Source organism: Callorhinus ursinus, unplaced genomic scaffold, assembly GCF_003265705.2.
Source record: "Callorhinus ursinus isolate GAN/ISIS: 27379988/994484 unplaced genomic scaffold, GSC_fseal_2.0 scaffold4, whole genome shotgun sequence".
NCBI lineage: Eukaryota > Metazoa > Chordata > Mammalia > Carnivora > Otariidae > Callorhinus > Callorhinus ursinus.
The window spans coordinates 9,848,593-9,861,838 of record NW_027397066.1 but is presented as its reverse complement, the minus strand read 5'-3'; the positions used below and the strand labels follow the sequence as shown (position 1 = coordinate 9,861,838).

Genomic DNA, 13,246 nt, shown 5'->3' with positions numbered 1-13,246 from the left:
TTATTTGTGTCTTTCTAGTCCCTTGTCTACAAATAAGAGGTATGTCTTTCTTCTCTGTGTTCCTCCCGCCTCCAAACATCTTGTCTTAGACAAAATAAGCAGTATTTGAAGGTCTGTTTTCCTGAAGCAGCATGGTCATAAGCTGAGAAATTTAGTTGCCACATTGATACTATAATCTAAAACACATTGATACTGTTAAAGATACTCAAATTCCTGAGGCTATAAATATTGATACTGTATAACATTGAAGATTTTTAACATTTGTGGTTTTTTTTTTCCTCTCTAGCCTGCCTATCAGAACCTGAGGCAACGGGTTGACAACTTTGTTGCAAACCACTTGGCAACTCATACATGGAGTCCCCACCTCAATAAGAACCAGCTAAGAAACAACATTAGGCAGCAAGTGCTCAAGTAAGTCTCTGAACCACAGGGCCCCTAGACCAGCTTGACGATGTCCATCTACTCAGTGATAGGCAGGGACGTTACATGGAAGTCTGATGTTGTTTTATCTGGTTTGGTTGGCCGCTTCATATGTGATGCGGTGTAATTTTAGAGCGTGCTCTAATCACTTCAGGTTTCCCCATGAGTTTTAGCAGTCTGACTTCTCCTGTAGACCTGGGGAACAACCTGAAGGAAGAGGGTGACAAGGTGACTTAAAAAAAACCCTAGGGTGGAATATTAATAGATGGTAAGTGCCAGAATATCCTATACCGTTCATTCACAACTGTTTTCTTGACCCTAAAAGATCAGGCTTTTTTATGCCTCTTTGACAAATAAAAAGACATTCTAGATCATTGCAATTAAAATAATTGCCTCTGATTTGAGGCTGTGTCTTGTATCTTCTAATAGAGTTCCCCCCCCTTTTTTTTTTTTTGCACTTTACTGTGACTTTTAACTGCTTTTTAGTGATGCTATGGCTAAGAAAAGTGTGTTTGGACCTGTCAGAGCCACTTTTGGGTAAACATAAAGAGAATGAGAAGAGCAGGAATGTTTAGAGGGACCTAAAAAAAAAAAAGTGTTCCCAAAAAAGCAGATTTGCAATACTGTCTTGTTCTTGAATATAAATATTTGCCAAGACAAGAAGACCTGGACCCTATATCTCTGCTTCACCCTTCCCGCCACAGGGGTGACTGTTATTTAAAGAGTGCCTAGTCTTCCTCTCCTGACAAATATTTACATTCAACCTCATCTTTTAGAATGAAACTTGACTTGTAAACCATTAAACACATCCATCTTCTACCTGCCACCTTTTCATGCCCTCTTGTCCTGTAGGAACCTTGCAAGCCTAATAGTGTGCGTACTCCATTGATAGTTCTACGTGCAGGAAGCCCCACAGACAGGACTTCCCACTCTGACTCAAAGACCCATTTAGCCCCAGGTAGTACTAGAAACCAGGAGCCTGGGAGCTCAGACTGTCTCCTACTGCAGAATAGAGGAGGGAAATTTAACAATCGCTTTGTTGTCTACATTTTAGAGGATGTTTGAGGAACCTGTAAAAGAGCTCAGGAGAGGTCAAAAGATGCGGGTTGGGGGTGGGGGAAGCCTATGGACAATGTCAAGGGCACACCACCTGCTTCTGCTTCTACAGAGTACTCCTGATTACCAAGCAACCTAGAAAGGATGGAAGCAGTCGGCAGTTACTCTTTTCTTGCCCCTGTAAAATCAAGCACTTCCAATTCTTAGGGACCAGTATAAGACATTTTCACAGAATCTTGTTTGGTGAGGGGTTGCTGTACCCCATCAGTAAGGGGTTCTTGTGACTACTAGCAGTTGGTGTTGTAGCGTGGGGGATGGGGACTGGCTTCTAGAGACATTTTAGAACAGGGGAAACAGCTGTCTCTTGGATAACTTAGTCATTGCTCTTCTTGGGACATTTGTAAATTTTCTTCTAGCTATGTTATTTATTTTTAAATAAAATATTCTCTTATTTAAATTCCATTAGTAAAGTTATATGTTACTGATTATAACGTTTTCAGGCTTCCTTAAAGAAAGAATTGTGTCCAACTACTGTTGTAGGGAGGGACTAGCCCCTATAAATACAATTTCAAACAGTTTTTCATACAGACATTGAGAAATACTCATTTGACCACTAGCTTGAACCATCTACAATTGCCATTTTTATAGAACAAAAACTGACTAATATCAGCAATTTCGAATTGTTGAGCTTAATCATTGATATTCTGACTCAGTAGTATTCTTTTTATGTAATCATTTGAACAACAGAATCTAAAATGCTAGATAGCTCTAAATAATGATCTTAACTGAACAATTTAGAAGAAGACGAGGAAGTAGCTTTAATCAGGAAAATACCACCTGCTGGCATTTTGGCCTTGCCCTTGGATGGATAGAGGACTGTGGCTTCTCCCTCTGGTGAGGCAGCTGTGACCACACCACACTCGAGTAAGCCCACTAAGATCAGTGTGGTCAAAGGACCGTCCTCCACTTTCCGATCAGAGCTGACCTCGGTGGGAGACTAAAGTAGATAAGGACCCAGAATATAGGCAGAGAAAGAGGCTGCAGCAGTAATTTTAGGGTGGGTGGGTTTTATTTTTTATCTAATGCCTTTGCGTTGTGCCTTAAAACATTTTTAAGATTGCTTGTCCTTTTCTTTTCCACCTGCTACATTTTGAAGGCACCTCTAAGATGTAACAATGTTTGCAGGATTTGTGGGGTTTTGTTTTTTTTTTTATCTTAGAACTTTAAAAAGCAGGTTACCTACTTTGTGTGGTGTTGACTCATTTTTCTCCATGGCCCACCTAAGAAGAATTATAGTATCACAGGGCTGCAAGGTGCCTCAGGAAATGGAAATCAAATCCATCCTCTACTCCAGACTGAGCTGCACTCAAAAATAGCATTGTAGTGTAAAAGCAGAAACACCTCCCCCATTCTTCAGAGAGAGCCTGAGGCCTAGAAGCTGGAAGGACCCAGCACCCTGCTCTTGCAGCACTGTCCAGGGAACTTTGGCTCCTCAGGTGGTTTGTTTTGTTTTGTTTTAGGAAGAAACAAGTTTTAGGTACATTTCTTAAATAAATCCTTGTCTTCTTATTTTACTCACACTTTTGTGATTTTCTGCACATTTCAGACTTTGTTGCCCCCTTTGCTCCTCTGTCTCTTGTGTATATTTCTCTAAGCTCTTTCTTCCTCTTTGCTTCTGTGGAAATCAAGGCTCAGTGCAAATGTCTTCTCTTTGTGAAGCATCCCCAAATTATCTTAAACATATCTAATCACTCTTTATTCCACTCTTTCCCTACAATAGATGGTGTGTTGTAGTGCCTATCATCTGGTATTTTAATTGTTTGTCTATTTCTCCTGCCGACCAGGAGAATCAGACCAGGTCTGATTTGTAGTGGACCAGTGACCAGCATGGTGCCTGTTATGGAGAAGACACTCAGTAACATAATTGTTGAATGAATAAATTACCAGTTTTTATAGCAGGAAGATAATAGAAAGCCAGAAGTCTTGTTTTTGTTTTTCTAAAGTTTTTTTCTTTTTCCTTCTTTTTTTGTAAGTTTAATAACATTACACTCTGTATGTTTCTTCAGTTTTCCTGGAGATCCTAATACTTACAAAAGGCTTACATTTTTCTGTTGTAAAAAAAAAAAAAGCTGTAGAGTCCATAGGTTTATTTTATACCCAGAACTCAGCTTTAGTGAATATTTATTCCCATATGCCCTGCCAGGGTTGGAGTAAGGTAGACATCACCTATAAGTGTGGGCTCTACATAGCGTATTGTGTCCAGTTTTAAGGGTGTTTTGGTTTTTGTTTTGTCTGCTTTAGTATTTCCACTAGTGATACCAGTGATACAAAGTATACCAACTTTGTTGTAGTGTAGTGTATTTCCCACCGCCTGTTCTTTCCATACACTGAGATGTGGATTGGAGCAAATTTAAGGTTGAACATATATGTAGTAGATACAGTTTTACCTAAAAGTAATTAATGCAAGTAATATGAAATTGTTTTTTTACTTTTCTGTAAAAATTATCTTGTGTTTCAGATCAGGAATGTTGGAGTCTGGTATTGACCGAATTATTTCTCAGGTTGTGGATCCAAAGATCAACCACACATTCAGACCTCAAGTGGAGAAAGCTGTGCATGAGTTTTTGGCCACACTAAATCACAAAGAGGAAGCAAGTAGCAGCACAGCCCCCGACGATGAGAAACCAGACTCTTCCCTCATTACACAAGGTGCCTTGCTTTTCCTCTTGGTCAGTTCCATTGCTTTGCTTCTTGAACCGAGTATCAAGTTAGGGATGTGTAGTTCCTTAATACATCTCTCTCCATGGCTACTCTGGTGAAATTATATTTATTTTAAATATCACCTATTTTTCTCAACTGATAGAGCATTTCTTTTTTAGATTAATGCAAAGTAATAGACATTTTACTAATGTATTGAGCGTGTGTGTGTGTTTCAATAGAGGAAATAATTAAAATAACTAAAGAAAATTAGACTATTCTCAGATTTGCATGGTGGTTTTCCTATGATTCAGTATTAGAACAGTAGAGAATTTAGAATGTGCTAGGTATTAGTACTGGTATCCAAAAGTCTAAAGGAATATGAATGGTCTCTACATCATATGTGTCTTGTAAAGATGACAGGGGCTTAATTCAGCAGAGGGGCTTATCTTCTGCATAAATTTTTTCTTTCTTTTTCTTTTTTTTTTTCCTTAAGATTTATTTATTTTAGAGAGAGAGTGCACATACGTGCACAAGCATAGGGAGGGGCAGAGGGAGAGGGAGAGAATCCTTAAGCAGACTTCCACACGGGGCTCAGTCCCAGGACCCTGAGATCATGACCTGAGCCAAAATCAAGAGTCAGCCACTCAACCGACTGAGCCACCGAGGCGCCTCTGCATAAATTTTTTCTAACACTTATCTTTCCCTTGAAGGTGTCCCAGCTCCTGGACCCAGCGCTAATGTAGCCAATGATGCCATGTCAATCTTGGAAACCATAACTTCTCTTAACCAAGAAGCCAGTGCGGCCAGGGCTTCAACAGAAACGTCAAATGCCAAGACCAGTGAGAGAGCATCCAAAAAACTCCCTTCTCAGCCAAGCATTGACACTAGTACTGAAAAAGAGAGAACTTCAGAGGACATAGCCGATAAAGAAAAATCTACACCCGACTCTGCCGGGGAAGGACAGGAGACAGCCCCTAAGTCCGAAGAATTTACTGATCTCCCTTGTCCAGTTGAAGAAATTAAAAATCACACAAAAGAGAGCAATAGTTCAATTCTGCTAAATAAAGATGTTCAACAGGAAAGCAGTGACCAAAAAAACAAATCAACAGACAAAGGTGAAAAGAAGCCAGAGAGCAATGACAAAGGAGAAAGAAAGAAAGAAAAGAAGGAAAAGATCGAAAAGAAATTTGATCACTCAAAAAGGAGTGAGGACCTACAAAAAGTGAAAGAGGAAAAGCAAGCAAAGGAAAAAGAAGTAGAATGTTCAAAACTCCCTTCAGAAAAGAACAGTAATAAAGCTAAAAGCTTTGAAGGGACAAAAGAAGGTATATAAAAACTCGCAAAAATCTTCAACTGTTTACATGTCAAAAAGTGTCAATGGGGGTGTGTGAAATTTGCCTTCAAATTTTAATAGCTTTATTTGATACTTGTGTTTCAAAAGCCTGAAAACTCATATCCCCTTTGCTAAAAAATGAAGACTAAACATTTGTATATTTTCTATGCCGATGTACCAACTCACAAAGTAAATGAAGAGAGAAGCTCTAAACCTTACAATTTAACTTGTAATTTATGCACATACATTATTCCAAGCAACTTAATTCATAGTTGTATATCCTAATCTTTAAAATATTAGTAAATATTACACTTTCTTAACATTTGCTTTTGTGTATGTCATTTACATCATATATTAGTAGTTATTTTTATAGAATACTAGTTTGCCTTTGTATTTTCTCAAAACAGCTCTACCTTGATACTGGTTACAAATGGGAGATTTCTATTTCTTATTTTCTTTTTTTTTTTTTGAGAGATTTTTATTTCTATAGTTGAAGATCTTTGACATGTACTTAATGCAGAAAATTATAAATGTAATTTAGGAATTGGGTGCTGAATATGTTCTTGTAACAACATGATTTATCTTCGTGTTTTATTTCCTTTTTGAAGATTGCTCTTTGATAGATTCTGATGTGGATGGACTTACAGACATCACAGTTAGCTCTGTCCATACCAGTGACCTTTCCTCTTTTGAAGAAGACACCGAGGAGGAAGTTGTAATGTCTGATAGCATGGAAGAAGGAGAGATTACATCAGATGGTAAAGCATTTTACTTAATAATGCCTCTGTGAGGCTTCCCGTCGAGCATTATTTGTATATTCAGATGGCTCTATTGTGAAAGACAGTGTGGTATAGTGGCAAGAGCATGGGACTTTGTAGTTGGAAGATTTGTTTCTGGGCCCTAGCTCCAAGGTTGTCTGTCTGAGCAAGCTTGGTAAGTTACTCAACAGGCCTTAGTTCTCCCATCTTTTAACTCCATTCTTCAGGCTTATTAGAAGGTATGGATGAGACCGTGTACAGGAAGATGCTGTATGTGTGGGTGTATGTGTCTGGGTTTGTATGGGTGATATTGAGGGAGACGGTCCACAAGACTGCCCTTACTTCTGATACCATTTGCGAATTTGGGGTCCCCAAGCCCACCCTTAGTTTTGATAATTCTCTAGAAGGACTCACAGAACTCACTGAAAGCTTTAAAATTTGTGGTTATGGTTTATTACAGCTGAGGGACACACATTAAACTCCGCCAAGGGAACAGGCACATAGGCCAGAGTCCAAGAAAGTTCCAAACATGGAGCTTCCAGTTGGCCTTTTCCTGTGGAGTCATGGAGAACATTACTTTCCTGCCATTGATGTCAGACAATATATATGGCTAATTGCCAACCAGGGAAGCTCACATAAGCCTTGATACCCAAGATTTTTGTTGGGGCTCCATCATGGAGACATAGTGTCTAATCTCAGTCCCCAGCCCCTCCAAAGGTCAGGCTGATACCCCATGGCTCTGATCTTCCAACCCAGATCATACTGTGAGATGATTTAGCTTGACCCAAGACCCCCAGGCAAACAGAAACACCTGTCAGACATGACATCCCAGAGACTTAGAGATTACCTCCCAGAAGCTAGAGCACAGTCTTGCCTTGTCCCAGGGCAAGACCATACTTCTCTTTATGCTGACTGTATTCCAGGCATTGTGCTCTGTGTACTAGCTGCTGTAATCCTCACAATGGTCCTGGGAAGTAGGTCCAAGTGAGGAAACAGTCACCAAGAGAAGGGCTCCTGTCCGGGGTCATGCAGCTGTTGAGCTCCAGTGCCTATTTCAAATCTGAGTCTGGGCTTCTAACCAACATTTTGTGCTGCTCTGTATCACATGATTAAGTTCTGCTTATGACCTTTTTTTAAAAATCAAATATTTGCAACTACTTGTAAGTAGCATCTTGTAAATTTGCTGTTGGCTTTTGGATAGAACACCTAGAGGAGAATAAGTAGGTGCTTTTAATTCCATGGAAATATTTTTCAGTATCTCCATTTTGCAATCTTAGTAGCCCCGGGATGACCATTTCAAAAAGCAACATAGGTACTCATCTGCTTTTCATACCTCCTCGTGAGGTCAGTTCTGTAGGCTCTATGTAGAATGATGAATGGCACTCATCCTGTGAGCACCCCACTTTCTGAAGCTGACGAAAATTCTCGTTCTAGGTGCTTTTATGGGGCTTTTCAAGTATTTTCCTGGACAGGACTAGGTTTTCTATGTATGTGATCCAAAAAGTAATAAGGTGATTATTTTGAGAGTACTAAGTGGTAGAAAATGAAAACCTTGTTTACAAGTTTCCTACTTAGCTGTGTCATGGGGCAACATACCCACCTTCCTAGGATAGAGATGTTCTAATTTTTTTTAAGATTTTATTTATTGATTTGAGAGAGAGAGCATGAGCAGGGGGAGGGGCAAAGGGAGAGGGAGAAGCAGTCTCCACACTGAGCAGGGAGCCTGACTCAGGGGCTTAATTAATCCCAGGACCCTGAGATCATGACCTGAGCTGAAGTCAGATGCTAAACCAACTGAGCCACCCAGGTGCCCCAAGGTAGAGGGGTTTTAGTATATACTTGGTGTAGGGCCAGTTATCGACTCTTGACTCTTGTATCATTAAAATCTCAAATTAAACAAAAATCTCAAGCCCACTTTAAAGTGTGGCTTCGAGTAAATTTATTCACTTTTACAGTGGTAAAACATTCATACCAAGTCCACTGACATACAAATGAGAATTAACTATTTGTCAAGGAATCGTAAATGGTGATAAGATCTGATTTTTCTTCACTTTCTTTATGTGTGAGGAGCTAATTGTAAGAAATAAATTAAGATATGGATTACAGCCTTTAAAAATGTTTATTTCTGATTTTTTATATACTGGTACTTCCCATCGGACCTACAAATACACTTGAACTCCATGGGTACTGTTTTTGCCACTTGATGTTGATCAAGCATAGTGTTGATTTTATTGGTCATTTACAGGAGCACTCCTTTTTCTATTGGCTTTCTTCCAGATGAGGAGAAGAACAAACAGAACAAAACAAAAATTCAAACCAGTGATCCCAGTGAAGGAAAAGCAAAAAGTGTACGGCACGCTTATGTTCACAAACCATATCTTTACTCAAAGTATTACAGTGATTCTGACGATGAGCTTACTGTAGAACAACGGCGCCAGTCAATTGTAAGTCAGACTCGATCTGTTGCTCTTTTAACCTATTCAGCTGGGTTGACAAACTTGGCTAGTCTGTGTGCAAGGTACTGGGAAGCACACTAAACTGACATGTTGGTTTTGCCTTCAGGAACCTGCCATTTAATGAGGCAGAACAGACATAAACATGGGACATAGGTGTTCGTGTCATTATGATCAATAGTGAGAACTTGGTAACGAATGCTTCACAGTATGAACATGTTTGAATCCAGTGTGGATTGAGTCATACAAAGAGGATACGCAGCCATCAACATACTATGAAGGGGGGGGGCAGTCTACATATTTTCTAGTTACAAGATGGGTCCTTGGATTATTAACAGCTTCTGAGAGAAAAAAATTGCCACCTCATATGTGTACATGTCTTAAGATGACTTAACAGTTTTAGAAACATTAAAATATGGAATTGCACATTTTAGAATGAGGAAATATTGCACAGAAAAATTATTTGAAGGAAATAGAAATGCTAATAGGTAGTGTCTTATCTCTTGAGAAACTTGCTTCATCAGGAGTTAACGCTTATACTTAGGGTTTTTGGCACTTTGAGACTGAGTTCTGAGTGGGAAAGGGGTGGTGGGAGTAACCCACAAAGACTGGATTCTTGGTTTTTTTTAAATAGGAAAGCAAAAGTCCCACATTCAAAATCTGGGTCCTGAGAGCATAACCAGCAAGTTGTATTTGTTGTAGGACTAGCCTGTCTCTTAAATCTGCACAACTTTCTCCTTTAAGAATAATTTAAAAATTATGGAGATTTACCTAGGTATACTTGATGTTATACATATTTTCACAGCTGCCTTTGTTTTTTGAGAGAGAAAGAGAGCAGTGGGGCCGAGGGAGACGGAAAGAGAGAATCTTAAGCAGGCTCCATGCCCAGCACAGAGCCCCACATGGGGCTCAGTCTCACAACTCTGAGATCATGACCTGAGCTAAATTCAGGAGTCAGATGCTTAACTGACTGAGCCACCCAGGTGCCCCCCACAGCTCTCCTTATAATTAAACTAACTGGTTTATTAAACCACCATTTCTCAAAATGATACCTTTCCCATTCTTTAAACTAATGGCAATCTGAAAGAGTAATAGAAAATTTTCACATCAGTCTCTTATTCTTCTGGTAGCTTTCAAATTGTGTAATGAAAATGCACCTTTGCAAAGCCCATTATTTTGTAAGAACATTTGAAGGACAAACTTTTTTTTTTCGGTGTTTTTGCTTTTTCCTGATAGTCGGTCAGGATAATTGTGAGTATTTTGTGGTTTTAGGCTAAAGAAAAAGAAGAGAGGCTTTTAAGAAGGCAAATTAATAGAGAGAAACTTGAAGAAAAACGAAAGCAGAAAGCTGAAAAGACAAAGTCTTCGAAAGCTAAGATTCAAGGTATAGGAGGTGTTAACTTTAATATTTTAAATATTTTATATACTTCATTATTTTCTAGATATTCATGTATTACTTATGAGATGATTATAAAATATAATCTAAATTGCATCTCAAAAAACTGCCGTATTAAAAAATAAATCTATTCTCAGGTATGGGAGATTTCCTTTTTAATCTGATGTGTTGAATCACTTTTTTAATTATATTTCTGTGTCTAAACATTCTGTCAGGTGCCAGCTTATACAACTCACATTATAGCAATTTATTTTCCAGTGGTTGTGGAATGAATTATCACTGGAAAATGAATTGTTAACCTGTGAGTAATCAGTCAAGCCTTGCTGGTGATATTAGTAGAATTAATCAATGCTTTATGTTAACTAAAGTGTCAGACATTTATGTGGAATATTTCACTGGACAAAACTTAGTCTGGGCACTGATCCTGTGTAATATACAAAAATACGTACATACATATATGTGCATTTGAAATAAAAAAGGTAAGACTCTTCCATCTAAAATATTATTTTTATTCCAGCACAACTTAAGGATGTTAAAGTCATCTAGCATTTTTACAGTGATTAGAAAATCTTAATGAAAAAGAAGTAACACTGTTTATAAACTCTGTTCTGAAATACAGTTTATTGATTGTTTCTTTCCTAGGCAAAAATAGTGTAGATTTAGAAGAATCATCAACAAAGAGTGTAGAACCTAAACCCCCCAGAATTAAAGAAGTCCTTAAAGAACGGAAAGTTTTAGAGAAAAAAGTAGCCTTAAGCAAAAAAAGAAAGAAAGATTCAAGGTATGTATTTTATCTGGCAGCATTCCCATTGTAACATTCCCCCAGCATGCTTTCAGAAGAGAGGCATTGACAGGGACAGTAAAGAGCCATACTTTGAATGTTTGTGTCATTATTGCATGTTTATAAAAACTGTCGGATTTCGCTTCTTGTAGCATAATTCATTGTGTTAATATCTATACTTCAAAGCAGTGTATCGTAATCATTTTTGGAGGGTGGATCCCCAGAAAAACGCACATGCATAAACCCACAGTTGTTTCTAGAATTTCAAAGTTCTTGGACACTCTAGAATACTCAGGAAGTTATCTCCACTGTGGACATTCAATAACGTCTTATTTACAGTGACTGCATCCATTTTCCAGGCTTGCTAGGCATTCTCTTCAACAGTATCTCATGTATCTCCCCATAAACCAGAGGGCTGAACCAAATTCTTACTTATCATTGCATTATATTTAATTCTATAGAATTAGAAAGCTGAAGAGACTCTGAAAGTGGCTCTGAAGTCCTTGGAGCCAAAAGCTATGATCAGGATGCAATTATGGACATTTGTCATAGACTTCAAGGTAGCAGAATCAATAATTTTCAGAACTCAGTGAGAGGAGTCTGCTCTGAATTTTCTTACTGTACCTCATTCCTGTTGATCTGAATAAATCCTGTTACCTATTTACAAAAGATCGTAAGACTTTCAAAATCTAATTATAGCCCATAAAATATTCATCTTCAAGCAACAAATTAGGAATTTTTTTTCAAGTATACTTTCCTTTAGTGCCGAGAGTAAGTTAGTCTGTGTCACGCTGGGGATTATGTTTGCTTCTGTTGACTATGATAGGAGTTAAATTGAAATGTAACGAGCCTTTATTTATGGATCAAGTGTTTATAATAAAGCAAAACTAAGCTTTTTTTCTTAACCTTCCTGAGAAACACTTACATTTGATTCAAATAAAGTTCATGTATGACTCTTTCTTCCCACTCAGGAATGTTGAAGAGAATTCTAAAAAGAAACCTCAATCTGAAGAAGATTCCAAAGAAACTCTCAAGACAAGTGAGGTATGTCTTAATTAATAAAACCCATTTTAAAAGATCTTTTGTTAGATACAGGCCATTCAGTCCTTTGGAGTAAAACTTAGAAATTCAAAATTTTATCTTTTCCAAGTTAAATTAAAAATCCCTCATCTTCACCATTCTTGAACCCCCATCCCATTATGGTTCGAATTCCTCATTTTGACCAGTTGATTCATGTAATCTTTTATCCAGGTAACAGCTACTTTTTTCTACTTTCCTTTCCCTCACCCCCTAGCTCCCCACCCCTGTTTCTTATATTGGCGATAACAAAATTGCTAGTAATGATAATGAGAAAGAAAGGGGAGGTGACGCCTGGGTGGCTCGGTGAGTTAAGCGTCTGCCTTTGGCTCAGGTCATGATCCCAGAGTCCTGGGATCGAGTCCCGTGTCGGGCTCCCTGCTCAGCAGGAAGCCTGCTTCTCCCTCTCCCACTCCCCCTGTTTGTGTTCCCTCTCTCACTGTCTCTCTGTCAAATAAATAAATAAAATATTTTTAAAAAATAAAAAAGAAAGGGGAGGGGGGCTAAAATCCCTCTGCCATAGCAGACCATCCATTTCATTCTCTTGCACTCCTCATCCACAAATGTACATAATTCCGTAGAGTGGATATAATCTTGCAGAATGATTTTAACATTCCCTCTTACTCATGTTACCTTGTAAGCTTCTAATTATTATATTTAACTATTATGTAGTGTTGTGTTGTATAGACATACCATCATTTAAGCATTCCTTAGAGTTGAGCACGTAGATTACTTCCAAGATCTGATCAATTTAGATAGTAAAAATTATGTTCAATGAATGTTTGGATTATTTTCTTGGGATAAACTTTTACTTTCACTGGGTTTAAATCCTTGTTTACCCTGCCATGTTTATAATTCTCAAGCCAAACTTCTTTTTTTTTTTTTTAGTAGGCTTCCACGCCAAACCTGGGGCTCAAAATCACAACCCTGAAATCAAGAGTCTTATGCTCTACCATCTGAGCCAGCCAGGCGCCCCTAGTCCCAAACTATATTAACATTTCCAAGGGAAAACTAATAATTTAGAGAATTATTTATTCATATCCAATAAATAATCTTGATTTCTTTATTCACAAATTACAGATATATTTATGAATAGATCCTGATGTTTTAATGGCATGTTTTAAAATACTTATTCACGTTAATTGGTTGAAACTTATTGTAAAATTAGGTTGATAAAATCCTTGTTCTTTCTTTGATGAATTTTAAAGTATTTTTTAAGACTTCACTGCGCCCTACTCCCTGAGTTAGTAGAATTGCATTAATCTTTGTGTT

The 13,246-nt window shown here is 38.1% G+C and overlaps 1 protein-coding gene across 5 annotated transcripts in view; it reads left to right on the top strand.

Annotated features, from left to right (window-relative positions):
* The window catches only part of BOD1L1 (biorientation of chromosomes in cell division 1 like 1), a 54,128-nt gene that overhangs the window by 5,979 nt on the left and 34,903 nt on the right, over nt 1-13,246 (top strand). For all 5 annotated transcript variants that reach the window (XM_025887107.2, XM_025887108.2, XM_073891438.1 and 2 more), the window contains exons 2-9: nt 287-411; nt 3,995-4,185; nt 4,887-5,501; nt 6,118-6,267; nt 8,545-8,711; nt 9,993-10,104; nt 10,759-10,897; nt 11,869-11,941. In XM_025887107.2, the coding sequence (XP_025742892.1) occupies nt 287-411; nt 3,995-4,185; nt 4,887-5,501; nt 6,118-6,267; nt 8,545-8,711; nt 9,993-10,104; nt 10,759-10,897; nt 11,869-11,941 (1,572 nt within the window). The remainder of the gene's footprint in view (nt 1-286; nt 412-3,994; nt 4,186-4,886; nt 5,502-6,117; nt 6,268-8,544; nt 8,712-9,992; nt 10,105-10,758; nt 10,898-11,868; nt 11,942-13,246) is intronic.